The sequence below is a fragment of the Canis lupus genome, chromosome 32, assembly GCF_048164855.1.
Source record: "Canis lupus baileyi chromosome 32, mCanLup2.hap1, whole genome shotgun sequence".
In the NCBI taxonomy this organism is placed as follows: Eukaryota; Metazoa; Chordata; class Mammalia; order Carnivora; family Canidae; genus Canis; species Canis lupus.
In genome coordinates, this window is record NC_132869.1 from 33,214,427 (window position 1) to 33,242,374 (window position 27,948).

At 47.9% G+C, this 27,948-nt stretch overlaps 2 protein-coding genes and 2 long non-coding RNA genes across 9 annotated transcripts in view; 2 read left to right on the forward strand and 2 right to left on the reverse strand.

Annotated features, from left to right (window-relative positions):
• Positions 1–7,448, reverse strand: part of IGDCC4 (immunoglobulin superfamily DCC subclass member 4) — a 40,421-nt gene extending 32,973 nt beyond the window's left edge. For all 3 annotated transcript variants that reach the window (XM_072809178.1, XM_072809177.1, XM_072809176.1), the window contains exon 1: positions 7,370–7,448. In XM_072809178.1, coding sequence (XP_072665279.1) covers positions 7,370–7,439 — 70 coding nt within the window. In that variant the 5' untranslated portion in view covers positions 7,440–7,448. The remainder of the gene's footprint in view (positions 1–7,369) is intronic.
• Positions 577–27,270, forward strand: LOC140623130 (uncharacterized). The gene is made up of 4 exons (XR_012022799.1): positions 577–688; positions 14,999–15,283; positions 22,602–22,748; positions 23,339–27,270. It is a non-coding gene; the product is annotated as an uncharacterized lncRNA (long non-coding RNA).
• On the forward strand, positions 9,204–12,620 carry LOC140623131 (uncharacterized). Its single transcript, XR_012022800.1, has 3 exons — positions 9,204–10,635; positions 10,815–10,963; positions 11,410–12,620. It is a non-coding gene; the product is annotated as an uncharacterized lncRNA (long non-coding RNA).
• The window catches only part of DPP8 (dipeptidyl peptidase 8), an 81,480-nt gene continuing 62,798 nt past the window's right edge, over positions 9,267–27,948 (reverse strand). For 3 of the 4 annotated variants that reach the window (XM_072809182.1, XM_072809185.1, XM_072809181.1), the window contains exon 21: positions 23,759–27,934. In XM_072809182.1, coding sequence (XP_072665283.1) covers positions 27,812–27,934 — 123 coding nt within the window. In that variant the 3' untranslated portion in view covers positions 23,759–27,811. Of the gene's footprint in view, positions 10,071–23,758; positions 27,935–27,948 lie in introns of those variants that run through there. The other variant, XM_072809183.1, reaches the window with a different exon arrangement.

The window sequence follows — 27,948 nt, forward strand, 5'->3', positions numbered from 1 at the left end:
TCTTGCTGCTCCACCTACCAGCTGTGTGACCGGCCACTTAACCTCCCTGGGCCTTAGTTTCCACATCTGTAAAATGAGGATGATACTACCAAGCCTGCGAGGAGTAGGCAAGATGACACATGTCAGCGCAGCAGCCATCAAGGGACCGCAGCTCATTGTTTAATGGTACTTCTTGAACTGTACAAATGTTTCGGCTTTTTTTTTTTAATGAAATTTTTTTAACTGTACAAATGTTAATTACTGTTCTTAACAACCAGTCCCTTCCACCTCTGAGGCCCCTGATTCTGTGATTCAAACTTAGGGTGGTGGTGGGGGGAGGCCAGCCCGGGCTCTCAGCCCAGCGGCTTCCAGTTGCCCGGTTCCAGCCGCTGAGCAGTCAGTTTGCGCTTCAGGGGAGAAAAGCCCCACATGACACGAATCCCTGAGCCCTCCGGCAGCCTCCCCGCCCCCCCAAAGCAGTCCAGGGCCTGGAAAATCCCCTGCCGCGCTGAACAAACAATGTGAACAGTTGGGGCCTGAGCAGCTGCTGGGTATGTCAGCAGCCTGGGCTCTGGCGGGCAGGACAGCAGCCAGAGAGGCCGGGCGGCTGGCGGGGGAGCCCGGAGGAGGCTCCGATTCCCTTCCTGAATATTCATGGATCAGCAGATGTCTGGCTTCCCCACCTCGGAGGAGCTCAGCACCCAACAAGGTAGAACAGGGCAGCCAACAGGGATGTAGATGTGCAAACAGGAGTCCCCCTGGAGAGGGCCGGGCTGTGCCCGCGATGCTGGAAAGGTCAGCGAAGCTTGAGATTCCTCATTGTATAGAAGTGGGGAAACTGAGGCGGGCGGTGGGGGGGGAGGGTCTCGTCTCTCTGGGAGACAGTCCTTTGACTTTTTAGGGATGAACCCAGCACTGAAGAGACAGTTGCTCTGGAGTAAGAGGGTTCTCGCTGCTTGGTGCCCAACTCAACTCTGTGCCCAGGACACACACCCACAGGGGCTCAGCTCAAGCTCCAGCCCTCTGTGAGATGGCCCTGCCTCCCCGGAGGGAAGTTTTTTTTTTTTTTTTTTTAAGATTTTATTTATTTATTTATAAGAGACACAGAGAGAGAGAAGCAGAGACACAGGCAGAGGGAGAACCAGGCTCCCTGCGGGGAGCCCGATGTGGGACTCGATCCCAGGACCCTGGAGTCATGACCTGAGCTGAAGGCAGCCGCTCAACCACTGAGCCACCCGGGTGCCCCCGGAGGGAAGTTTTTTGTTTCGGATCACAAAGCTATTTGGAGGTCCCTTAGCCATCCTTCCTCTTGCCTAGACGGATAACGAGGTATGGTGGGGGGACCAGACTTGGTCTGGAGTCAGGGTCCTGGGTCATTCACTCTATTTCCTTGGGCCAGCTACTTTTCTTCCTTTCAGCCTCAGCCTTCTTTCCTTCCAGCCTGAAAAGGAGAAGTCTCCACTCTTCTCATTGTCACCAAAATTCTCCCAGTAGCAGAGGAGAGTATACCCAGGAGGCTTGCTAACTGCCCCAAATGTTTTGATTTTTAAAACTTTGGCACATTTTGCATTCTGCTTCATTACACAGCAACGTTTCTTTTAACATAAACGTGGTTCCTACACACCAGACTTTTTCGTAAAGTGATGCTCTGAGGCCTGGACCTTGTTTGTCCAGTGGCTTCATGGCCACCCCTTTCCCACCACCCCCAGCCCATGGCCATGGCTGACCCCCAAAGTCCTTCCCACAAGCAGTTCTCAGCTGTCCTTCTCAGGACTGGGGACACGATGGATTCTTGCTGCCCACCAGCTTGTCCTGGCAGGGGCTCCTCTGCCACCATTCCTTCGCCTCAGGCTCCTTGGTGAGACCCTGTCAGACTCAGAGTTTCTGTGCTTGGGAGACCTGAGGCTATCTCTCAATCTTTTCCTAACAGATTATTTTACCCACTTATAGGATAAATTAGATTTTATGAGGCCAATTAGAACCCAGAGAGAAAGGAGATTCGCTGCTGAGCCCCAGGGTTAGCTCAATGCTGTTTTGTGGGGTTCATGGGGCCCGGTGTAAGCCAGGGTTCCATTTTCCAGTGAACTCTCAGGAAAGGGGACAATGGGTGGGGAAGGGGAACCAAGCCTAGCTATCTCCTTCATTAAGCCAACAACTCACCACAAACATCAATGCCTTGTCACTTCTGAATTTCAGGCCCCAACGTATTTACAACTTGTTCTCAGTGTAGGGGCATTTCTCCATGACCCCATCAACACTCTCTTTTCCCAGGAGACCCAAGTCAGTGTCTTCCAGATCCCCTCCCCACCCATGTTGGCTGTGCCTCCCTCACCACACACTAAGCCCCTCCCACCAACAGCTGGAAGGAGAGTTTGGGAACAGTTGCCTGGGACATAGGGAAGGCCACATAGTTCCCTTCATCTGTGATCCTGAGAGGCCCAGCCTCAGTGGACTTGACAGCAAAGCCACACTCAGCCCCTGCCTACATCCTGATCCCATCGCTGCATCCCTCCAGCCCCACCAGGCCAAACCTCTTTCTCTGAAAGTGCATTGCTCTTCCCTCTCCTTTCAGTGGCTATGCCATCCCTGGGTCTGATTTAGTTGCCTCTCCTTTCTCTGCCCCGTAGGACCCTGAGCACCTTGGTCACTGCAAGTTTTTTTACTTTATTTTCTCCCCAATTAGGCAACGAGCTCAGAATCATGTCCTAGTCAGCTTTCTAAATCTCCGGTGTACTTGAAACAGCACTCGGTATACAGTAGGGGCTCCATAAATATTCCTTGAACACACAAGTGGACATGTGGAGACACAGCCCCTTATGCTTTTCCCAGCCTCAATATCCTTATCTGTAAAAATTATGAGGACTCCCTAAGGGCTGGACATGATGGGAATAATATGTGTGGAAACTGCCTATATGGGAACTAGCAAACACTTAACAAAATGCTTAAAAAGCACAGACAGAACAGCAAATTCACACTGAAAGAAACTCTACTTAGGGGCCCCTGGGTGGCTCAGCGGTTGAGCATCTGCCTTCAGCTCAGATTGTGATTCTGAGGTCCTGGGATCAAATCACCTGATCAGGCTCCCTCTAGGGAGCCTGCTTCTCCTTCTTCCTATGTCTCTGCCTCTCTGTGTCTATCATGAATAAATAAAATCTTAAAAAAAAGAAAAAAAGAAAAGAAAGAAAAGAAGAAAAGAAAAGAAAAAGAAAAGAAAAGAAAGAAAAGAAAAAAGAAAGAAAAGAAAAGAAAAAAGAAAAGAAAAGCTCTGTACTTAAACATAACCAGGACTGGGGAGCTCACTACCTTACCTGTTCTCCTGCCATATGGCTCATATGATTCAAAATATCTTTCTCTTGGTCCACCTTTCTCTCCCTGTATGCTCTGATCACTTGCTGGAACTTTGTCCTTCAAACTATATGACAAGGTAATGAGCCTCTTACTGAACCATCCAGAAGTCTTGGCTCTGCACCAGCTTACATGCTCAGGTCTGCATCTGAAAGACAGTTTACTGAGCCTCTGCTTCCCTGAGCTCACTGACCCCAAGGCCCCTCAAATCCAGAAGATGCCTCAGTCTCAGCAGTGAGGTAACTAACAGTCCAGTCAGCTCAGAAGACAAGGATTCTAATTCTCAGCATGTCAGGGCCAGAACATTATCTCTTTGATTTTCCTCCCCAGTCTCAGCTCCCATCACCCTCCTCTGGCCAGGCTAGGGCTGGCATCCTTCCCCATCAAAGCTGCTCTTTCTCCTCCTCCCCTCTCCCCACACCCCAGGGAGCTGGGAGCCCCCTAGCCCACCTGGCAATGACATCTGTTCTGCATCTGGAATTCTGTGTCAAGTCTGGTTGTTGTACCTCAGAAACAGTAGAGGCCGAACAGGAGTTAGGGGTGGGGAGGAGTAGAGAAGGGTGAATTCCAGAGCCCAGACTCAAGACACACCAAAGGAGGGAGGCCAAGCCCAAAGTTGGGAAATTCTTATGTGAGGGGAAGGGGGAGCAGAGAGACTGAACTTGGGTATTTGTATACCAGACTCAGGGAAAGTATGGCTCCCAGAACCAAGAGACTAGTTCCAGCCCCAGCTCAGTCCCTATCCATGCAACTTTGCAAAGTCACTCAGTTTTCTCATCTGGAAAATGGGTCCATGCTAAAATTACTCCTAGGGAGCTGGATGGGGGATGGGCTAAGTGGGTGAAGGACATTACATTATTTATTTATTTTTAAGATTTTATTTATTTATTCATGAGAGACACAGAGAGAGGCAGACATAAGCCGAGGGAGAAGCAGGCTCCATGCAGGAGTCCGATGTGGGACTTGATCCCAGAACTCCGGGATCACATTTTTGAGCCGAAGGCAGATGCCCAACCATGGAGCCACCCAGGTGTCCCTGAGTGTTATATATAAGTGATGAATCACTAAATTCTACATCTGTAACCAAATTTACCATATATGTTAATTAACTAGACTTTAAATAAAAATTCAAAAAATTATTTCTTCAGTGCTGACATTCGAAGACACTCTAATTGTGAGATAGCTTAACTTGAAAGAAATACCTTTAGGAGAAAAAAAAGAACTGCTAATTTACACATAACCCATGATGAACTGGGCCATGAAAGTACCTAAAAAAATCAGTGAAGATTTAGGTAACTTCTGGATAAGAGTCACTATTAAGAGAAACTTGGTTGACCCCAACTGAAGGGAGGTGGGCTTCTGAGTCTCTGGGCTGGAGAGAGGTTGGGGTTGAGGGAGTTTCCTGGTGAGGAGGAAGCAGCTCTGATGTTCTTGGAGCCTTCCTGCTACTGACCTACCCTAAATTCTGGTTCGGTGGAGGTAAGATCCCCACTTCTTGCACTGATGAAACCAGCACTCCGCATTCTACCGCCACCCCCAAACAGGAATCCCATTCCTATAAGTCTCCCCAGTTCCCAATCCCTGGCCGGAGCAGTGTTGGGGGATGCCCTGCATTCTCCCGTGCTGAGGTTGCTGAAGTGTCTATTATTCTGTACCTTCTCCTCCCTCCTCCCTGCAAACTCAGCCTATCCTCAGATCCTACTGATTCTACTTACTAAATATCTCTAGAAACCAGCTACCCTGGCCACACCAATGGCCACTACACACTTGTTGCCACCATCCTCTTTTCTGGAATACTACAACAGCCTCCCAAGAAGCTGGAGCATCCTGCCTCCAGCCCAACCGGTTCTCCACGCTGGCTGCTGGCTGTGGTGAGCTGATGCAAAGCTGATCTTAAAACTTGCCAAGGAAAAAAAAAAAAAAAAAAAAAAAACTTGCCAAGGGCTCACTGGGGGCTTTCAGGCTAGAAAGCTCAGTGGGACTTATAAAGACCTTCAAGAGCCCAGCCCCCCCCTCCCCTTCAGCCTTCTCTCTACACTTCTTGGCCCCTGTCCCATCCCCCTCCAACCTCCCCTACTCTCACCCCTGTGCTCTAAACTCCAGCGGAATTAGCTTCATTCAGTGGCCTAAACGAAGTCACCTCCGAGTGCCCATACGTCAGTTCACTTTGAAAAACGTTGCCCATCATCACTGGCCTTCTACGGGGCTAACTGACCCTCTGCATTGGGCTCTATTATTTGTCACTTCCTGCAGGATGCCTTTCCTGACCTTTCCTGATCACCTGTCAGACTCCCCCCTCCCCACATCAGACTGCAAGGTCTGCACCAGAGACAAGGTCTGTCTCCTTATTTACTATATTCCAGGCACCAGGCACATGCTAATTAAAAAGGGTGCTCAGTAAATATTTGTTGAATGAATGAATGAATAAGTGACCTTGGTCCAGATCAGGATGGCCCATGAGAACTCTACAGGGTTGTCTCAAGGCCTGTTAGGCTTTGGGGGACTGAGGGCCAGGAGCCTCCCTGCTTTAGCCTTGCACACTGGCTGCCAGGGGCCCTGCTGGGGCCCTGCCCCTGGAGAGCAGGGAGAGACCAGGTCGCCCACGCAAACCGAGCCCCCTGCAGGAGGCCCCACCCGTAAAGCATAATGACTGAGCCGGGTTCCCCGCCCTCACCCCGCTAGGCTGGGTGACCCCGAGCCCGTCCCTGGAGCTCTTGGAAGAGCCTAAGAGGGTAGCAGGCACAACCATTCCTTAATCCCCGGAGCTCGGGGAGGACTGGGGCCTCTCCTGCACTTCCCCGCCCCCTCCACCTGACAATTCCCGCGTCCCAAATGCGGGCAGGAGAGGGGCGTGTCTTTGTCCGGATTGAGGGGGTCCGAGCTTTGGCCCGCACTTTCCCACCCGCTCTTCGGGTTTCCTGGAGATGGGCCTGGGGCTGGCCGGAGGAGGCTCCTTCCCCGCTCCGCCGTCCCTGCCTCCCTCCCACGTGGCCTGGCTCCGTCTCTCTGGAAAGCCGCAGCAGCTGGAGAGAAATCCCCCTCCCCACCCCCACCTCCAAGTCCCTCCCCGGCTCGCCCCGGACACATCCTCAGCTCCCCCCTCGGCAGCGAAGGCAAGAACTAGGCGAACAAAGCGGGCAGCCCATCCCCCGCCCCAGCCCTGCCACCCACCTTCCCCGAGGGCCGGGCCCCGACGCGCACAGCGGGGAGGGCCGGGCGCTGCGCTGGGGGACCGAGCCCCGGGCGCCGAGCACTGGGCGCCGAGCACTGGGCGCCGAGCACCTCAGCCCAGCTCCTTCTCCGGACCGGACGCCGGTCCTACCCCCCACGCGGCCCTGAGCGGGGGCGGGGGCGCTGCGAGGAGGCCCCGCGGGCCGGGTCAGCGCTTCCCCGACCTGCCCCCGGCGGGGGCGGCAGCGACACGCGTCCCAGCGCGAGGGCGAGGGCGAGGGCGAGGGCAGGACGAGTCCACGGAAGCAACTGGTTTCCTGCCCCCTCCCCCCGGCCCTCCGAGCCCCGGGCTGGGGGCGCGCCGGTGACCACCCCCCGCCCCGGGGGCCACACCCACCGGGCAAAGTTGAGTGTGGTGTCACCGCGACCCCCGGGCAAGGACACTCCCCAGAAGCCAAGGCCAAATATTTAGCTCAGCCCCATAAACACAATCACACACGATCCCGACACCAATGGAGGTGCCGACGCGCACACACACACACGCACACGCACACTCTCAAGCCCGGCACCCGCGCGGGCGACCCCGAGCCGCAGCCCCCGCCCGCGGCCGCGACACGCACTGCGGACACTCGGCCCGCACGAGCCCCGGCCCCGCTCCGCGCGCTCAGGCTCCCGCTCCGCACACCAGGGCCGCCCCCGCCGCGGCCGAGTCCGCGCCCCCCCCGTCCCCGCCCCGGCCCGGCCCGGCCCGGCCCCGCCGCAGCTCGCGGACCCCGGGGCCGGCCCCCCGGGACCCCGCCGCACGCCCGCCCCGCCCCGCCCGCACCGGCCCGCACCGCCCGCCCCGCCGCCGCCGCCGCCGCCGCCCCCTTACCGCGCGCCGCCAGCAGGCACAGGGTCAGCGCCACGAGCCCGCCGCCGCGGCCCGCGTCCCCCCGCGCCATGGGGCCCGCCCGCCCGGCCGCCGCCGCCGCCGCCGCCGCCGCCGCCCCGCGCCTCGGCCGCCGCCGCCGGGGGAGGGCGCGCCGGGCGTCAGTGGCCCGGGGAGGCGCGGCGCCGCGGGCGGGGGCGCGGCCTCGGGGGCCCGGGCCCGAGCGGGGGCCGGCGCGGGGGCCGGGGCTGCCGCCGCCTCGCCCGCCCCTCCATCGCCATCTTGGGCGAGCGGCCGGGGCGGGCGGGGGCGCCGGGCGAGTGCGGCCGCCGGGCCCTCCGGGGACCCCCGCGCCCCGCGCCCCGCGCCCCCGCCCGCCCCGGGCCCCGTGGGTCTCTTGGACTCCCGGTCCCGGCGTCTCTTTCCGCCTCGGGGCGTCCGTTTCTCTTCCCTGTCGCTGCCCCAGGGTCTCCTCCCTCCCGGTTCCAGGCTCAGCGGAGGCAGAGTCAGGGTCCCTGTCCCGCGGGCCCGCCTTGCCGCGCGAGCCCAGGGCGCCCCGGCCCAGACCCCGGCCCAGACCCCGGCCCAGACCCCGGGAAGCCGCTCCCCCGGCGGCAGCGGGAAGCTCGCTGGGGACAGGACGGCACCCTCCGCATCCCCATCTCCGCGGCCAGCCCAAGCTGCAGGCGTCTCCTGGCCTCCTCCTCTCGCTCCTGCAGCCCTCAAGCCAGGCGAGCAAGCCCTGCCCCAAGCCCCACCGCGCTTAGACCTTCCACGACCCGGCGAGGGGCAAGGAAAGTTGGATTGCGCCCATTGTACACACGGGGAACCTGAGGGTGGAGGAGGTGAAGTGACTCCCCTAAGGACATGAGGCCAGGGAGCGGCAGATACAGGATCCCAACCCTGGTTTTCAGACTCCGAAGGTCATTTCCCACTCATTTCTTCAATGATGCCTTTCCTGCCCTTGGCCAGACTGGCTTTCCCAATATCTGCACAAATGTTTCTTGTTCTAAAAGTAAGGATTTGACCTCAGGCTAGGATAGGGAGAGGAGCTCAGATTAAATGACCTATATATAAGTTCTCTTCCAAGCCCAAGATGTCATGATTTTTCATTCCTTAGGCCTCCGATGTTCCCATGGCTTAGTCATTTTGTCTGTGTACCTGGTAGCTGTCTTACCCATTTGTTGCTAGTTATCCTTTTTTTTTTTTAAAGAAAGATTTTGTTTATTTATTTTTGAGAGACACACACAGAGAGAGAGAGGCAGAGACATAGGCAGAGGGAAGAGAAGAGGTTCCATGCAGAGAGCCTGATGTGGGACTCCCTTCTGAGATTCCAGGATCATGCCCTGAGCTGAAGGCAGATGCTCAACCACTGAGCCACCCAGGGTCCCTGTTGCTAGTTATTCCTAGTGATCACCTGTCCTTTGCAGATCTAACAGAGTCTGACTGTATATTCATTGTCAGGCCCATCAGTAGCACTTGACTTGGGTGAGCATCCCAAGCATCCACTTGCTTCTTTTAGTGATCTCATGTGGCCACTAAGGCTTTAAATGACATTTTTTTTTTAAGTTCTATTCTCTAAATAAATAAATAAATAAATAAATAAATAAATAAATAAATAAATAAAGTTCTATTCTCTCATGAAATATCTGCACCAGGAAGGCCCTGGTGGCTCAGCGGTTTAGCGCCTGCCTTCAGCCCAGGGCGTGATCCTGGAGACCCGGCACTGAGTCCCACATCGGGCTTCCTGCATGGAGCCTGCTTCTCTCTCTGCCTGTGACTCTGCCTCTCTCTCTCTGTGTGTGTCTCTCATGAATAAATAAATACAATCCTTCCAAAAAAAAAAAAAAGAAAGGAAAAGAAAAGAAAAGAAAAGAAAAATCTGCACCATACCACAGAAAAAGTCACTGCAGAATCTTTAATCCTTCTGTTGTCCAATCTCCAGCTCACTTTTGCCAGCACCAACACGGGTTCATCTAGTCTCCCCGACTTTCTGCATTCTATTCTTGCATTCTTTTGGGGTGTTTTTGATATCTTTTTCTTTGCATACAGGTCATGTCTTGGACGTTGAGGTTTGGGTTCAGTTTTCTTTGTGTAATCCAAGGGATCGTAAATCATGCCAAAGCCAGGTGTCTTGCCACCACCAAAACAGGTTCTGAATCCAAATACGAAGATGACATCTGGCGTGGTCTTGTACATTTTGGCTAGTTTTTTCCCGAATTTCTGCCTTTCCAGGGTGAGGAACATCAATGACTATTTGTTTCTGCTGAAGTACTCTGTTGGTCACGAACTTCCTTGTCCAGATTGTTACTGTGTGGTTCGTGATGACGGCCGAACTTCAGGCAGCCAGGGAGGAAAAGAGCTTAAATGACATCTTTATGCTGAAGATGCCCAAATACATACTTTCAGTCTGGATCATCTCCCCTAAACCCCAGACTTATACATCCTGCCACCTGCTCGGTATTTCCATTGGCTTTCTAATAGGCATCTCAATGTGATATGTCCAAAACGGAGTCCCGATCTTCCCTGTTAAAATGGTGCCTCCCACGGTCTCCTTCTCAGGTCCTAGCAGTGCCATCCTTCCTGCTACCAGCTGATCTAAGTACTATCACCTCTCATCTGGGTCATTGCAGGAGTCCCCTTGTAGATCTCCTTTTCTCTGTCTTGTGCCCTTCAGTCTCTTCCCAGTACAGCACAAGTCATCCTGTTAAGATGTGCACAAGATCATGTCACCTGTCTGCTCAAAACCCACCAATACCTCCATTTCAGAGCAAAAGGCAAACAAACTGTGTTTATTTATTAGAGAGAGAGTGTAAGCACAAGCAGGGGGAGGGGCAGAGGGAGAGGGAAAGAGAGAGAATCTCCAGCAGACTGAGGACTTGCCTTGCAGGGCTCGATCCCATGACCCTGAGATCATGACCTGAGCCAAAATCAAGAGTCAGATGCTCAATCGACTGAGCTACCCATGCACCCTGAAAGCCAGAGCCTTTTAATGATGAGAAGTCTTCCAGTGGCCAACTCCCTCCTTCCATCCTCTAGGCCTTTACCCACCTAGTTCAGTCTGGAACTCTGCCTCCCCCACCCCTCCTGTCCTCACAACGTGCCCATTCTTTCTAACATGCTCTACATTTTACTTATTTTATTCATAGTCTGTCCACTCAACAGAGCGAGGACTTCGTGAGGACAGGGATTTTGGTCTGCTAGGTTCCCTGCTGAATTCTAAGCAGCTAGACCAGTCCCTGGCACTGTGTAGGTGCCAAGGGACCAAGGTAAAAGATACAAGTCACTGCCCCCAGGGACAGTAGTGTTCTGAGTGACATGGGATGGTAGGGAGAATGGGGAAAAGAGGAGGGAATGTGGTGTGTGTGTGTGTGTGTGTGTGTGTGTGTGCAAGGGGGAGGGGGAGTGGGTGAGAAAGAAGGCTTCACAGAACTATTGATTGTTGCAGATGTTTGACCTGGGTCTTGACAATTTAAGGAAGGTAGAACTGACAGTGAGTGGAGAAACACGCTCTGTGGAAGCCCAGTGGTCTGAGAGCACAGGAAATGGCAGATCCAATAGTTAACTGCACAGATATCCATGGACCACCCCTTACAGGTCAGCCCCTGCTCTGGGCCCTAGAAGCATAGTGGTGAACTTGCGTGCATGGTGCTTAGCCTAGCGCCATAAGGGAGACAGACGGGTAGGCAGGCAACTCTAATACTGTGTGGTATAGGCTGTGATGGGATATAGGAAGGAGGGGCATCGAGGCTGGACCCAGGGGGGAGAAGGAAAGGCTTCTGGAGGAAATAAATACCTGAACCAGTGTAAGTAGAATATGGGAGGTATGAACTGGGCAGGACGGCAGGGTGGAAGATAAAGCCAAACAAGAGGGCTAGGGTTAGATGGGGGCAGGCCATGTACTGCTCCCTAGTGAGCAGTTGATGATTCAACCGTCCATTGAACGAATGAGTAAATGAACAAGGTGTCACTATATAGAGTATCACTAAATCCGTAAGCTACATGCAAAAAACCCAGTTAACTTCTCTGTATTCATATTTCAGCACACAGGCCATGGTAGGGAGTAGATATGAAATGTAACAAGCTCAGGATGGCCAAATCCAGCGTAAGGAGTGAGAGCCACGGTCCTTGTCCTGCTGCTTGTTTATGACTTTGCACAACTTCCTTTCTCTCTCTGGGCCTCACCTTCATCATTGAGAAAAATAAGAGGGCTGGGGTCTGATGCACATTTCAGGAGGAGTTCCAAAGAGTTCACACCATTAAAAGTGAATATGGTACCCATCTTAATTTCTTTTTCAATCAATAAATATTGTATTATATTCCCCTTTCAAATAGTGACATGGAATGCCTCCAATGATGTATGGGGTGCTCATGAGTGGATGACCACAGATAGCTAATGAGCATGCTCAGGTGAACATCATTAGCCATTGTCATGGTTTTGGGGTTTTTTCCCATGTACCCTGAAAGAGGTTAAATTGTTGTTAATCTTAGTTATTTATATATTGTTCAACTTATAGCCATATTGGACCATGAGGAAGTAGGAAGAGCATTGTTAGCTATACTACAAAAACCTGATGCTGAGGAATGATAATTTTGCAAATTTGCCTCAAGTTTATCCTCATTGGAAAAGAATAATATAGTTTTTTAATTAAAAAGTCATTAGTCTGGGGCACCTGGGGGCCTCAGTGGTTGAGCAACTGCCTTTGGCTCAGGTTTTGATCCTGCATCAGGCTTCCCACAGGGAGCCTGTTTCTCCCTTTGCCTATGTCTCTGCCTCTCTCTGTGTCTCTCTCGTGAATAAATAAATAAAATCTTAAAAAAAAGTCATTAGTACTAATATTCTAAGCCAATGTTTAAAAATAAAATTTAATGATAATTCAATCTCATCTGGCTTTTTGTTTACCAGAAAGGCAGACCCATTGTATCTACAATGTTATTTATAAAGAAGTACTTCCCAATAGATCCCAAAATCTTTTAGTTCACATTTCAGAAATAAATACAAAAGTAAAAAATGTGGGAATCCATGGGTGGCTTAGCGGTTTAGTGCCCGCCTTCAGCCCAGGGCGTGATCCTGGAGACCCGGGATCCAGTCCCACATCAGGCTTCCTGCATGAAGCCTGCTTCTTCCTCTGCCTGTGTCTCTGCCTCTCTCTCTCAATCTGTGTCTCTCATGAATAAATAAATAAAATCTTTAAAAAAAAGTAAAAAATGCTAAAGCTTTTTATTTTAGCACAATATGTAATCATAACATGAAAGCAAGTTTTGTCTTCTTTGGATCCTATAACATATGGTTAGATTTCAATGTACATTTGGTCCCCAAATTTGATATATAATCTTGTTCATTGACAAGTCATGCTTTTTTTTGTTTTCCAATTACTTTAAAATCAGCATGCATCACTTCTTAAATGGGGAAGAGGGTTTTAAAGAACATCAGTTTAGGGGCAACTGGTTGGCTTAGTAGAGCATTTGATGCTTGATCTCAGGGTTGTGAATTTGAGTCTCATGTTGGGCATAGAGATTACTTAAAAAATAAAATCTTTAGGAGTGCCTGGGTAGGGCAGTCAGTTAAGCTTCCAACTCTTGGTTTCTGCTCAGATCATGATCTTTAGGTCCTGACATTAAGCCCCACCTCCAGCTATGTGCTTAGCAGGGAGTCTGCTTAAAGATTCTCTCCCTACCCCCCCCCCCCCGCCCCCCGCAATTCACACATGCCCTTTTTCTCTCTCTCTCTCTCTCTCTCTTTAAAAGAGATAAGTCTTGGGGATCCCTGGGTGGCTCAGCAGTGAGCGTCTGCCTTTGGCTCAGGGCGTGATCCCAGGATCCGGGATTGAGTCCCACGTCAGGCTCCCTGCAAGGAGCCTGTTTCTCCCTCTGCCTAAGTCTCTGCCTCTCTCTCTCCGTGTCTCTCATGAATAAATAAATAAATCTTTAAAACAAAACAATCCCTTAAGACTCAAGTCTCATTCCTTCAAGGTGACCACCCAGGCAGGCCTCACCCATTTGTCTGTACCACTCAATAGGCACTGTATTATTTCTGCCTCATATGGGGATTTCCTTATTTACATAATTAGTTTGTCTCAGTCTCATGCCTCAGATGACACTGCAAAGCTCCCTGAAGGCAGAAACAGGCATGATACAGGTGATCATGCCTATGGTACATTTATAAAACAATTACCTGGGAATCAGATCACATTTGCCTAAAGAACCGACATGACAAATGATGGCTCTCTTCTCAGACTAGGCAATCTAAACCTCTTTAATTCATTAAATATCTGAAATGTTGTATATCAGCAATGAAAATGTATTGCCGAAAACAACAGACATACTGCCAATGAAACAAAACAGAAAAATCAATGGAAAAGTTGACAAGTTTGGGATTGAATTAGTAATAAATATATATATTTAAAAGAGATACAGGATGCCTGGGTGGCTCAATGGTTGAGCATCTGCCTTTGGCTCAGGGTGTGATCCCAGGTGCCCTGATTGAGTCCTGCATCAGGCTCCCTCCAGGGAGCCTACTTCTCCCTCTGCCTTTGTCTCTACCTCTCTCTCTGTGGCTCTCATGAATAAATAAATAAAATATTTTTTAAAAATTTTTTAAAAAGGGGGATCCCTGGGTGGCTTAGCGGATTGGCACCTGCCTTTGGTCCAGGGCCTGATCCTGGAGTCCCGGGATCAAGTCCCACATCGAGCTCCCGGCATGGAGCCTGCTTCTCCCTCCTCCTGTGTCTCTGCCTCTCTCTCTCTCTCTCTATGTCTATCATGAATAAATAAATAAATCTTAAAAAAATTTTTAAAAAAGATAGTAATTGGGGCATCTGGGTGGCTAAGTGGTTGAACGTCTGTCTGCCTTTGGCTCAGGTCGGGATCCTGGGGTCCTGCAATAGAGTCCCGCATCAGGCTCCCTATAGGGAGCCTGCTTCTCCCTTTGCCTATATCTCTACCTCTCTGTGTCTCTCATGAATAAAAAAAAAAAAAAAAAATCTAAAAAAAGAGAGAGATAATTATTAACGAGATAAAGTTCTGCATGAATGAAAATGATTCAAAGTTTATTACATGACTCACATCTGAATACATTTACACAGTTATTATACATGTAAGCACTGAATATTGGTCTAAGTAAAATTACAATAGAACTATACTGAAAAGATGAGGGGGATAGGAAATGTGTGTTTGGTGAAAATGGAAAGGAAAACAGTTACATTCTAAGCTTTCATAGTGGAAATGCCAATAAATAATGTATAAAAACTGAAAAAAAATCAGTAACATTACATACTTTTTAAAAAAAGATTATATTTATTTATTCATGAGAGATGCAGAGAGAGAGAGGCAGAGACACAGGCAGAGGGAGAAGCAGGCTCCATGCAGGGAGCCCGATGTGGGACTTGATCGCAAGACTCCAGGATCACACCCTGGGCCAAAGGTAGGCACTAAACCGCTGAGCCACCCAGGGATCCCCACATACATTTTATTTAGAGAGGTGGTTTAGAACTTGACTCTATAAGCTATGTCCCTGTGAAATTGGGATAAAAGTAAATGTTAAAAAAAAAAAAAAAGAAAGAAAAAGGTGACACAATTCTCTGTATGGTTCGGCGAGATGCCCTCCTATCCTGAATCATCCTTCCTCCTCAGCGATCCAGGCAAACACTGATCCACTGCCCCATTCCCATCACTGCCTTGCTGCACTCGACAGCTGGGAACCACTGCTCCTCAACACCCACCTCTGCTCAAGGCCAGCCTGCCCCAGCAAGCCTGGGATTCAGAGGACTCCTTCCTGGTACCCTTTTATGGAAACCCCTGCACATCTGGCATCATGGGGCTGAGATCTGCTCTCTCCCAGGGGCTCTGGATGCTCTGCTGCAGCTGCACATGCTGAGCATGGCAGGATGGGCACACTGCCTTCAGCAGAACTGAAAGGTAGGTGACACAGGTGAGTTTCCACCTCACCCCCTTTTCCTTTAAGTAGGCTTTATGCCACGGGATGCCTGGGTGGCTCAGTGGTTGAGCATCTGCCTTCAGCCCAGGGTGTGATCCTGGGGTCCTGGAATCGAGTCCCACATCAGGCTCCCCGCATGGAGTCTGCTTCTCCCTCTGCCTCTCTTTGTGTCTCTCATGAATAAATACATTTAAAAAAAAAAGTAGGTTCTATGCTCAATGTGGGGCTTGAACTCATAACCCCGAGATCAAGAGTTGCATGCTCTACTGAAAGAACCAGCCAGGCGCCCCATCAACCCCTCTTTGGAAGCTGCACCCCCTCCTGCTGGAGACTGTGTCCACCCACAGCCTCTGGGGGCCAGGGCCTTGTCCCCAGGCCCGTCCTGCTCAGTAACCTCTTTGCTCTTCATGTTCCCCATCAAAGCATGTCTACCCAGTGACCCGCCCTCTCCTGTGGTCTCTCAGACATACTGAGCCTGTGGAAATGAAGCACGCGGAGGAGCTAGGGGTAGATGCAGAGCCCTCTTAGCACTCATTATTCAAGACCTGTCACACTCCATCTCTAGCCTTCCTGCCTGTTCCTTTCATTGTCACACTCAGGTGCCCACCTCCCTGTGTGCCCACTATGTCCCCCACCCTCCTGCTTTATCCCTTCACACCTGTGTGTAAAGTCTTCTCTTTGCCTGCAATGACTTCCTCCCACCTGGGGAAACTTTCCTTAAGACCTAATCCAAATGCAACCTCCTTTGTGCAGCCTTCCAGAAAAAAATAATAGCCCAAGTTTGTTGAGTGCTGCGTGCCAGATACCAGGGGCTTGGCGTGCATTTTCTCGTATCAGAGCTTGTAGCAACTCCATCAAGTCGTACCATCATTAGTTCTAGGTTATAAAAGAGGAAGCGGAAGTACAGAGAGGTTAAGTAACTTGCTCAAGGTCACACAGCAGGACGTGATTCAGCGGGAGTCAGGATAGATCAAAGGCCACTCCTAACTGCTGTCCTGCGCTGCCTCCTGGGAGCTCGCACAGCACTCGGCATTATTTCTTTGTGCTCACCCGCTTTTGTTTACATGGCCATCTCCACTTCTGGATTCAGAATCTTTTGAGAACAGAGAATGGGTCTGGCTCCTCTGAACATCCTCAGATCCCTGGATCCCTCAGCAGGAGCCAGGCCCGTGGCAGCTGTTCAATTCATGTTGTTTGCTAATGGAACCAGGGAAGCTAGAATTAGCATTCCACTTCTGCACTGTGACCTTGGGAGAGCCATACAACTCTCTGACCTTTAATTTCTTTCTGGGGGGAGCGGGGTGGGGAAGCCACAGGGGTGAGGAGGGGGGAATAATACTCATACCTAACTGATGTCTCCTAGCTTAGGAGATCAAACTGAACAAGACATTGTCATGAGGAAATACCCTGTAAGTGGTGGGACGCTCACCATTATAGATGGTAGCAGTTGGTACTCAGAGGGCAATGTGTCATCTGCTCACAGGTAAAACCTGACGCCTTGGGACGCCGGGGTGGCTCAGTGGTTGGGCGTCTGCCTTTGGCTCAGGGCGTGACCCTGGGGTCCGGGGATCGAGTCCCACATCGAGCTCCCTGCATGGGCCTGCTTCTCTCTCTGCCTGTGTCTCTGCCTCTCTCTCTCTGTGTCTCTCATGAAAAAATAGAATCTTTAAAACAAAACAAAACAAAACAAAACAAAACATGGTCTCCCTCCAAGGGCCTTACCCTGCATCCTAGTAATGTGCAATCCTGGATGAGCAGCCATGGGGGCAGGCAGGCGGGAAATATCTGAGACCAAGGCAGAGTCTAGTCACCCTGATGGCAGGCTTCTGTACCCACTCTCCTTCCTCACATCCCAGATCCTTGGGGCTGAGTCCCGTTCCTCTCCCCACCCAGCATCTACCTTCTCCCCAGGGCTCGGGCCTGACAACTCAGGTCTGGAGAGAACTGCTCCCATTGGCAGCCCTGCACTCTTTGGAGGGGTGGGGTCCAGGCTAGTGGCAGGAGCACTAATATCAGCTTCAGAAACCACCTCCAGGCCCCCATCCCATGCCACGCCTGCGCTTGGCACTTTGGCTTACCTCAACCCGTGAAGGAGGTATTAGAACCCCACTTTGCCCAAGATTAGAGAAGCAAAGGGCTTACTCAAGATCACAACTGTTAGACTTGAACCCCAAGTCTATCAGGTTCCAAATTCTCCAGTCTTTCCCATGCTCCCCCTTCTTTCTCTGGGCAAGTTCAAGGAGATTTATATCCAAGATCCACCCAGTACATGCTTTCTCAGCATGAGCTCAGTCCCTGAAGGAACTCAGATTTCAGGCAAATACCATATTTCCTTGATTCTAAAATACAATCCAGGCAGCCCTGGTGGCTCAGCGGTTTAGCGCTGCCTTCAGCCCAGGGCCTGATCCTGGAGACTGGGGATCGAGTCCCACGTCGGGCTCTCTGCATGGAGCCTGCTTCTGGCTCTGCCTGTGTCTCTGCCTCTCTCTCAATCTGTGTCTCTCATGAATAAATAAATAAGATGTTTTAAAAAATACAATCCTATTCACATTTTTATATTTCTGGTATCAGGATCTTACAAATGGTTAACATCTTAGATTTTAGGAAATTTAGGAGAAGCCCTAGAGATTGTATTCCAGTGTCTCTGTCCAGCTCCCAGCGAATCTTGTGACTTTGAGGGAGTCACCTTACCTGCTGGTACCTCAGGGAGTTTTCTCAGCCTGACTTTGGATATCAGCTCTGCCACTTGACTGCTGTATGGCTTTGCAATCTTCTCTGGGACTCAGCCCATGCTGGGTGTGGAGCCTACTTAAAAACATTTTAATTTAAAAATTTAAAAGGGCAGCCCGGGTGGCTCAGCGGTTTAGGGCCACCTTCAGCCCAGGGCCTGATCCTGGAGTCCCAGGATCGAGTCCCACATCAGGCTTCCTGCCTAGAGCCTGCTTCTCCCTCTGCCTATGTCTCTGCCTCTCTCTGTGTGTCTCATGAATAAATGAATAAAATATTTTAAATGAATAAAATATTTAAAAAAATTTTAGCCACTAGGCTAAGAAGCACACTCCTCCAGGCCTAAAGCATGGGTAGGGGACAAAGAATAAAAATTCCAATGACATTTCTTTTTTTTTTTTTTTTTTTATCCAATGACATTTCAAAGAAGAGGTCCTAGAAGCTTAACTTAGGGAAAATTTGGGGTGTTTTGGGGGCAGTCCTATTAGTGAATTGGTAGATGGATGCTTAGGAGCCTAAATAGCAAGGTCAAAATATTCATTTGAGGGAGGCCTGGGTGGCTCAGGGGTTGGGTGTCTGCCTTTGGCTCAGGGCGTGATCCTGGGGTCCTGGGATCAAGTCCCACGTCAGGCTCCCTGCAGGGAGCCTGCTTCTCCCTCTGCCTGTGTCTCTGCCTCTCATAAATAAATAAAATCTTTTAAAAAATATATTCATTTGAAAATTATTTGAGGGGCTCCTGGGTGGCTCAGTTGGGTAAGCATTTGACTCTTGGTTTTGGCTCAGTTCCTGATCTCAGGGTTGTTAGATCAAACCCCACCTGCGTGGCTCTTCTCGCTCAGCAGAGGAGATGACTTAGGATTCTCTCTCCCCCTCTCCCTCTGCCCCTCCCCTGCTCACACTCTCTCATATAAATAAAAATAAATAAGTAAATAAATAAATCTTTTTAAAATTTTTATTATTTTTTTTTTAAATAAATAAATCTTTAAAAAAATTTGTTTGATACTCAAGTATCTAAGAAGCCTTTCTGGTGTGATTGTATGATGGGGAGAACTTGCCAAGTTTAAATACAGTGCCGACTCTCAGGGTCTGTTATCTAACTTGAGAAACAGAATGGTGTAAAATTAAGTGTTAAATCTGAGATAAGCTTTACTGAGCACGTTTATTGCACACTAGGCACCAAGTACTTTATAGTGCAGTAAACAAATTTAATCCTTACAACAATCTGTTGAGGTTTCTGGTATTATTCCTGTTTCATATTTAAGGAAACGGAGGGTCAGAATGTTATGTAAACATGCCCAAGTCCATAAAGCTAGCAAGTAGCAAAGGCAAGGGTGGAAGCCAGGATCCAAAGCCAATGCTGTTATCATTTTGCCATCCCACTTGGGGAAATTCCCATAAGCTCTGTAGGATGCTTAGAGGAAGCTAGGTCTGACCTCAAAGTATATGTTCTATTAATTGAAAGAGGAATACCTCAGGATGCTTGTGGTGACTGAAGAGCCTAGGTGAGGGAAAGTCAGGAAAGGTCAGGTATCCTAGGGCCTTGGATTTGATTAGGGACCAGAGCAGGAATGTGAAAACATAAAGTTCATTTAAGAAAGTGGCAGTGTCCTGCTGGGTGTGTTAGGGAGGCAGGAGTTGAGTTGGTCCTGAGAACCTACTAAGGACAAGGGCTGTGTCCTCTTCCTCCGTTTTTTTGTGGCCTACCAAAGGCCTGGCACATGATTGTTACTGTGCATTTGCTGAATGAAAGTTGAGAGCAGCTTCTTTGGAGTTGTTAGGAACTTTTAAAAAAGATTTTATTTACTTATTTGAGAGAGAGAGAACAAGTGGGGGGAGCTGCAGAGGGAGAGGGAGAAGCAGACTCCCGCTGAGGAGGGAGCCTGACAAGGGACTCCATCCCAGGATCCTGGGATCATGACCTGAGATCTGAGCTGAAGGCAGATGCTTAAGTGACTAAACCATCCAGATGGTTTAAAAAAATTTTTTAGGGACGCCCGGGTGGTTCAGCGGTTTAGCACTGCCTTCAGCCCAGGGCGTGATCCTGGAGACCGGGGATCCAGTCCCACATCAGGCTTCCTGCCATCCTGCTTCTCCCTCTGCCTGTGTCTTTGTCTCTCTCTCTCTGTGTCTCTCATGAATAAATAAATAAAATCTTTTTTAAAAAGATCAGGCGCTGGGCTGAAGGCGGCCCTAAACCGCTGAGCCACCCGGGTTGCCCTTTTAAATTTTTAAATTAAAAAAAAAATTTTAGGGATCCCTGGGTGGCGCAGCGGTTTGGCGCCTGCCTTTGGCCCAGGGCGCGATCCTGGAGACCCAGGATCGAATCCCACGTCAGGCTCCCGGTGCATGGAGCCTGCTTCTCCCTCTGCCTGTGTCTCTGCCTCTCTCTCTCTCACTGTGTGCCTATCATAAAAAAAAAAAAAAAAAAAAAAAAAAAAATTTAAAGTAGGCTCCACGCCCAGCATGGAGCCCAGTGTGGGACCTGAACTTAACAACCCTGAGATCAAGACCTGAGCTAAGGGATGCCTGGGTGGCTCAGCGGTTGAGCGTCTACCTTCGGCCCCGGGCATGAGTCCCACATCAGACTCCCTGCATGGAGCCTGCTTCACCCTCTGCCTGTGTCTCTGCTTCTCTGTGTCTCTCATGAATAAATAACTAAAATCTTAAAAAAAAAAAAAAAAGGATCTGCACCAAGATCAAAAGTCTGATGCTTAACTGAGCCACCCAGGCATCCCAAAGTCACTTGGATTTTTTTTTTTTCCTAAAGATTTATTTATTTTAGAGAGGGAGGTGGAGGAGCAGAGGGAGAGGGAGAGAAAAACTATTCAGCAGAATCCGTGATGAGCACAGAGCCTGAAGCTGGGCTGGATCTCACCACCCTGAGATCACAACCTGAGCCCAAACCAAGAGTTGTATGCTTAGCCAACTGCACCACCCAGGTGCCCCTCAGTTGGAATTCTTAATCTTCGCTTCCAACCCAGGCTAGTTCGAGAGCTACCCACCATGACCTTACAGGTCCTAGACTGTGGCAGGAAGGGCAGTAATAGCCACGAGGAGGAATGGATAGTTGAGACAACGCAAAATAATTAACTGGTGAGGCAACACTCCCTAAAGCACCCAATTGAACTACACATGGTAGCATTTACATGCATGCTGAGGGATGCAAATATGACCACATATATGCCCAGAAACCCAGCTAACATGGAGAGGTCATTCTACAGAGCAGTGTGGTTTCTAGAACCTACATGGCCAGAGGACCTTCCTGCAGAGAATTATCACCTAGAATGTTAAAATCAACTACACCACTTCGGCAGGGTGAAGACAGCAGGAGCTTGGGGCTGGGAGCTGGGGAAGAGTCTTGGAACTGGAGAATTATTTCTCCACACTTTTTAAAAAAGATTTTATTTATTCATGAGAAACATGGACAGAGAGAACGCAAGAGTGGCAGAGGGAGAAGCAGGCTCCATGCAGGGAGCCCAAGGTGGGACTCGATCCCGGGTCTCCAGGATCACACCCTGGGCCGAAGGCGGTGCTAAATGGCTGAGCCACCTGGGCTGCCCTCTCCACACTTCTATTTCAAGGACTCAGGTCTGGGAGCCCATTTAGAGAGAGTATCTTTCAGTAAGGAACACACAGCAAACTCAACAACTCAGCTGAGTCAGAGCTGAGGCTCATCTAATCCAGTTCAGTGGGCGCTGAACCTCTTCCAGGGGAGCAAGCGCAGGGCACCAGAGCTGTGGACAGAACTAGGCTGACGAACGTTTAAATCCTGGTAGTTCCTGAAACCATTCCAAGCCCCAAATAAAATTACAATCATGGGATTTTCATACTTCAGTTGTTTCACCTCTGTTCTCCCTAAAGCACCAAGGGATCAATCACTGTTTCCTCAACCATTGAGAGAGTTTAGGCCAAAGAGAAGTCTACTGGCTTCACGGCCATAGCACAGGTCTGGCAGGACTCTGGTATATAGGAGCCCTAGAGCCACTGGGATGCCTGCACCTCCAGCACAGTATTTGCAAGATGCTTATGGCCAGGTTGAAAGCTTTTTTTTTTTTTTTTTAAATTTTGAAAGGTTTTAAGTAATTTCTACATCCATCATGTGGCTCAAACTCACAAATCTGAGATCTAGAGTCACACACACTGAGCCAGCCAGGCACCCCAAAAACCTGATTTTTGGTTAGCAACAGATCTAGGCTGAGTTAAAGACACCAAGGAAGGGGCACCTGGCTGGTTCCAACAGAAGAGCATGTGACTCTTGATCTTGGGGTCATGAGTTTGAGCCCTGCTTTGGATGTAGTGATTAAAAAAATAAGCTTAAGGGATGAAAAAAGAGACCAAGGTAGTCTGTTTCCCCCATAATGCCGTAAATGGGATATATGGAGCCGGGGGCGGGGGGAGGGGTGCTCACTGGTCACTCCCTGCTGCCAACAGGTAACCTAGTGCGCCTTCAGTGTATCCCAGAGGGCCATACAAATACCGTGTGTGTCATGAGGTGAAAATGCTAGGAAGCACTCGTCTATAGCACTGCCCTGTTTAAAGATCTTTAAAATTTATTTTTCATTTATTTGTAAGGGAGAGACAACAGGGGGAGCGGCAGAGGGAGAGGAAGGGAGAGAGAGAGAAGCAGACTCTCCACTGAGTGTGGGCTCCACCCAGAGACCCTGAGATCACGACCTGAGCTGAAATCCAGTCAGATGTTCAACCAACGGAGCCATCGAGGTATCCAAAGATCATCTTTAATCATTTCTGTACACAAAATAAAGATTTAAGACCCTGGGGTGCCTGACTGGCTGTCGGTAGACCACACAACTCTTGATCTTGGGGTTTTGAGTTAGAGCCTTACGTTGGGGGCAGAGTTTACTTAAATAAAAGGGGCATTAAAAATAATAAAAAAGGGCAGCCCGGGTGGCTCAGTGGTTTAGTGCCGCCTTTAGCCCAGGGCATGATCCTGGAGACCTGGAATTGAGTCCCGCGTCAGGCTCCCTGCATGAAGCCTGCTTCTCCCTCTGCCTGTGTCTCTGCCTCTCTTTGTCTCTCATGAATACATAAAATATTTATTATTATTTTTTTACATAGAATCTTTAAAAAAAATTTTTTTTTGGGGGGGGATCATCCTTCAAGAATCTGATAAAGCCAAAGCTTTTCTCCCCAGAATGCACTTCCACTCATTCATGCAATATTTTGCATTCCACTGCTGAGGCTTAGAGAATCCAGATTAAGTGCCTGCTCTGGAAGGATTATCAGACAAACCCCAAGTTTACTAGTTTTAGAGGGGTTCATCTGCTTCTCTCTCCCCATCTCCAATACAGCTTCAACACACCAGAGAATTGTCAAAGAAACCTCTGAAAAAAGTATTACACTGAACTTCCTTGCAATTTCCCGGGAGCATGCAGAGACCACTATCTGGAAACTCCAAGTGACATCCCTGAGAAACCGCCAGCTGCTTAGAAGGACTCGCTAATCACTGGCTCCAGGCACCACCTCCCGCCGCGGTGCAAACTGTTGGCTGTTGGGAACCACTTGCAGGCACAGAAGAGTTCCCTGCACACCTCCCCATCGGTCTGGATGCGTTGGTGGCTAGTGTTTATACTAGAAACCCCATGTAATCACTCTGCAGTCTCCCCTTTTCCGTGGCAAGCACATGACCTTGTTTATGTGTATTTATCACTCCAGTTACCACTAATCAAGGGGAGATTGTACAAATAGGAGGGAAGGAACATTTACATCAATTAATTTTAGCAGCATCTTTATTGCAACAAAGAACCTGTAATAAAATGCAACAAAACTAATGTTTCACTTTACATGATTAAAAGCCATGTAGCTGAAAATGAGAAAATCCATTAACTTACTGGAATGAGACATGCAATTCTTTTTATACAAGTCAATGCTTAAAACAGCAGGCACTTTATGTTCTAAAATTAAAGACCTGAACTCCAATTGTGCTGAATACAACGTAAAATTGTATTTGGGTTATTCAAAAATAAACATACAAATATTACTTTTTTCTCTCTGTGAGGGACTTCTGAAATGATTACCTAGAACTGTCTCTTGACAAAATGAGAAAAGCAGGAGCCAGCACCTTGCACTAACATGTCTCCATACTTGTAGGCCGTAAGATGGGTGGGTGAGGCTGGGTAAGGTTAGGAAAGCAGGAGTCAGGGGAGTTTCCTTATACCTTCATGTCTGCTGGGAATGGACACTCACCTTAAAATCTTAGTTTAGATATAGCCATGTGTCTTTTCTTATTTCAAATAGCTCTAAGTTAGGCTCCCAGGCTTATGCAAGCACTCTATTCTATATCCCAAATCCCCCACTACTAGGAAGACACATTTAGTGTAACAGTTTTAATTAACTTCAGAATGTCATATACTAATTAGAAGTACTGCTTCATTAATAAGCATGCTTAGCATTTACTTTAGAATGGAAAAATTAACCATTTTATGTTATTTTTAAAATGTTTTATAGGAATATATTAATAAATACTTCTTTAAAAATTTGCCTTTTCTACATATCATTTAACTACCATGAGTCAGGACATCTGGATAGAATCTAGTACCAACTGAACACTAACTGGCTACATGGCCATGGCTATATTTTCTCCTCTCTCTATATGTAGCTTCCTCCTCTAACCAACAAGAACATTAGATTATATCAAAGATATAATAGCTTGAAAAATTTAAGATTCTATAATAATGAGAAATCTTACAGGAATCATTCCACCTAGAGAGAATTGTTACAGGTGGGATACACTTTCTGTAAGGAATAAAACAAGTAGTAAAAAAGGTAAGCATCAGTATCTAGATCTCATTCTTTTAAAAAGTAATGCATGCATTGTGACTTCAACCTCTCATATGAGGCTTTTGAAATGAGCCAGGAACAGTATTGAAAGAACAGCTTTCATTCCAAAATGAATCTCCAGACATGGAGGATACATAGTCCCATGATACCTTCTGCTTCCTTCAGAGTGAGAAAAGCCCAACAGTGATCACAGATGAGCAGCTATACTGGCTATTGCTTTAGGTGTTTGTAAATCAGTCCAGTGTAAAAATCACCTTTTATTTTCTCAATCCAATTTCATGCTCTACGAAGGACTTTGTGAAAGTAGCCCACAAACAACTTTAGAATCACCTTGGAAAGGCTGTTAGAACTGCAGATTCCTGGTCTCCACCCAATCAACCAAATCCAAACTTCTAAGAGTAAGTTCAAGACTACATTTCCTTTAGTAATAAGCATCCCAGACGAATCTTAGATTGAGTCCCACTGCTCAATACTGCATAAGCAACTATACCTGTTGATGGTTGCTCAAGCGTATCTATTTATCAAGCCTGCAAAAACCACCCCATTTGATGTTTAACTGAGTGCTTTTTGGCTCTTACCAAAAGTGTTGCTTTTATATACTCTTAGCCTTTTAAGATGTTATTTGTAGACAGGGTACAAAGAGTTTTAGTGAGATTTCTACTGATTGCCTGAATTGACTATGATGTTTTCCACATCAGTTTTTAAAATGAAGCTCAAACTGTCTTTCTGCATGTGAATTCAGTCACATATTTTTCCCCCATAGAAGGAGAATGGCATTTAATGAACTGGGAATTATAACAGAGGTATTCCTTGTGATATGAAGAAAGGACAGGCAAGATGCAGAAGGAAAACACTGGTGAATTCAAGAGTACACGAGGTTCTCTAAGGTTTGTTTTGGTAAAATGAGGGAGGCCATTTTGAAGAAACAGCATTAACGGGTAAGAGGTTTCAAATGAATAGATGTCTAAAAGCCACTGTATACCATTTCCATTTTGCATATCATATGAAGAAAGATCCCTGGAGGCCAACCAGCTCACAAACAAAAATCACCTACGATAGTCAGATATATACTTAAATCAAGGGGGAAAATACTTTCTTGGGAAGAAAAATTACCCAAATCAATTTAATTTAACATTGAAAAAAATATAAACAAACCTTGGCATGGGAAAATATCATAAACAAGAAAATCAATACATACACAGATAATAAGAAAAAGTGTGGTACCTATGATACAGTATAAATACACAAACAGCAAAACCCAATCCCCTTCCCAAGGACAGAACCACCAGGTCACCCTGCCATTTCTAGACCTCCCTCACCTCCCACCTGGCCCTCAATGATGAATTCACCTCTGATGTATATCATCACCCTTACTATTGGAGGCTGTGCTTCTCTGTAGGAGAAATCTACTCTCTCTGTAGTGGTGAAAAAGAAAAAAAGCAATTTTTCTTAGACCATTGTTTAAAAGTATTGGTAACAACTTTCCAAACACTGAGGCTTGTGATAAAAAGGGTCAAACTCACAGACGCCTTCTCTGTGCTAGCAATGTGACCCAGTAACACCCCAAGACTCTAAGATGACATTATGAGCTCCTTGAACAGTTGAGTGCTAGGGCTAAACCAGAAAAATGTCATGGCCATTCAAGAAATTGCTTAGAGGCTTTGAACACTTAAAAATAGAGCCATGGCTTGCCAGGGATCAGTTTATGGTGAAGAGGTGGTCTAGATACCTCTTTAAGTTCACAAAATCTAAATTATGCTCAAATAATTTAAAAAGGATAAAGAAAGTTTAAATTTATAAGGTTACCAAAATTAAGATGAAAATAACAAAAAATGAGAATTAGAAAAGTAACTAAGGAACTTTTCCTCCCTGAATAATGTTAGTCTGTCACTGTGTTGGCAAGACAGTGATTTCTTCATTCTGGTTTCCTTTACTAACGTCCTAGCAGTTTAAATTTCACCCCCAAACTTTTTCATGAGGATATTTGGTCAAACTTTACTTCTACTTAGTTCTTAAACAGACCCTCTCCTTTTCATCTCCCTGTCATTCTCCACACCCTGGTATCTCCCACCCTACCACTTTTCCTTCCATCACCCTAAAACTCTGGAACATTTCAATAAGGAAATACCCAATGGAAACTGGCACCACTAAATTTTCCGAAGAGTACAAGTAAATGCGTACTTTTCCCTTTTCTTAAAGGAGAAGAAATTGCCTGCAAATATTTAAGCTCTAACCATTTGATTAAAATTTTCCTGCCTGTAATTATTAATATTGTAAGACTAATTAAACCATGCTACATGTACAGTTACTTGCCTTTGTAGGAAAGGAAAAACCCACTCTGTCATATCATCAGAGAGAACTATTTATACTAGATACAGCTGAAATTGACTAAATGGTCAGAGCTTGAATGAAACAAAATAAGTGTCTTTAGGAGGCCACTAAATTACCCTTGAAAAATCATTAATGACTGGTTAAGTCATAGGTTTAATAGTGATTAGTTCATAACATGCTGGATACACCCCAAGCAATGAAGCATAAGCTATTCAATTACATTTAAGTGCTATCAAATCTGTAACTAGTCAGAGTTTCTGGAATTGAACCAAACCAATCACTAATATCATCATAGTTTAACAAACTCAGAAGTATACTGTAAAAATACACTAAGTCCATGAGGTTTATAATGCTATTAAGAAGTGAAAATAAGGTAGTATGGATACATGGCGCTAATGTCTTATTTCTTTCAGTAATTCTCATGGTATTGCTGGGTCCTTTAGAGTGTGGCATTCAATTTTGTGTGTGTGGTTAAGGGATTAGATTAATATCCACAAGCTGTAGATGCCCGCATGGCATCAAATATACTTTCAGAAGTAGATGTTAATGTGGCAGGTACCAAAATGTGATGATCAATTCCATGTTTTCTATCGATTAAACCTCCTCATTCGGTTCAACGGCCAGTGTATACCAGAGTTCTACACAGGTCAAAATTATATCACTTTCAGAGCAGCAATACGCGATCCAAGGTTTTCTTGAAGGTAGTGCAAAAGATGCAGTTCATAATGTTCTCCAGATTCAGGGACTCTTATGCTGTGTCTCTCCTGAGGATAGATCTTAACAACAACAA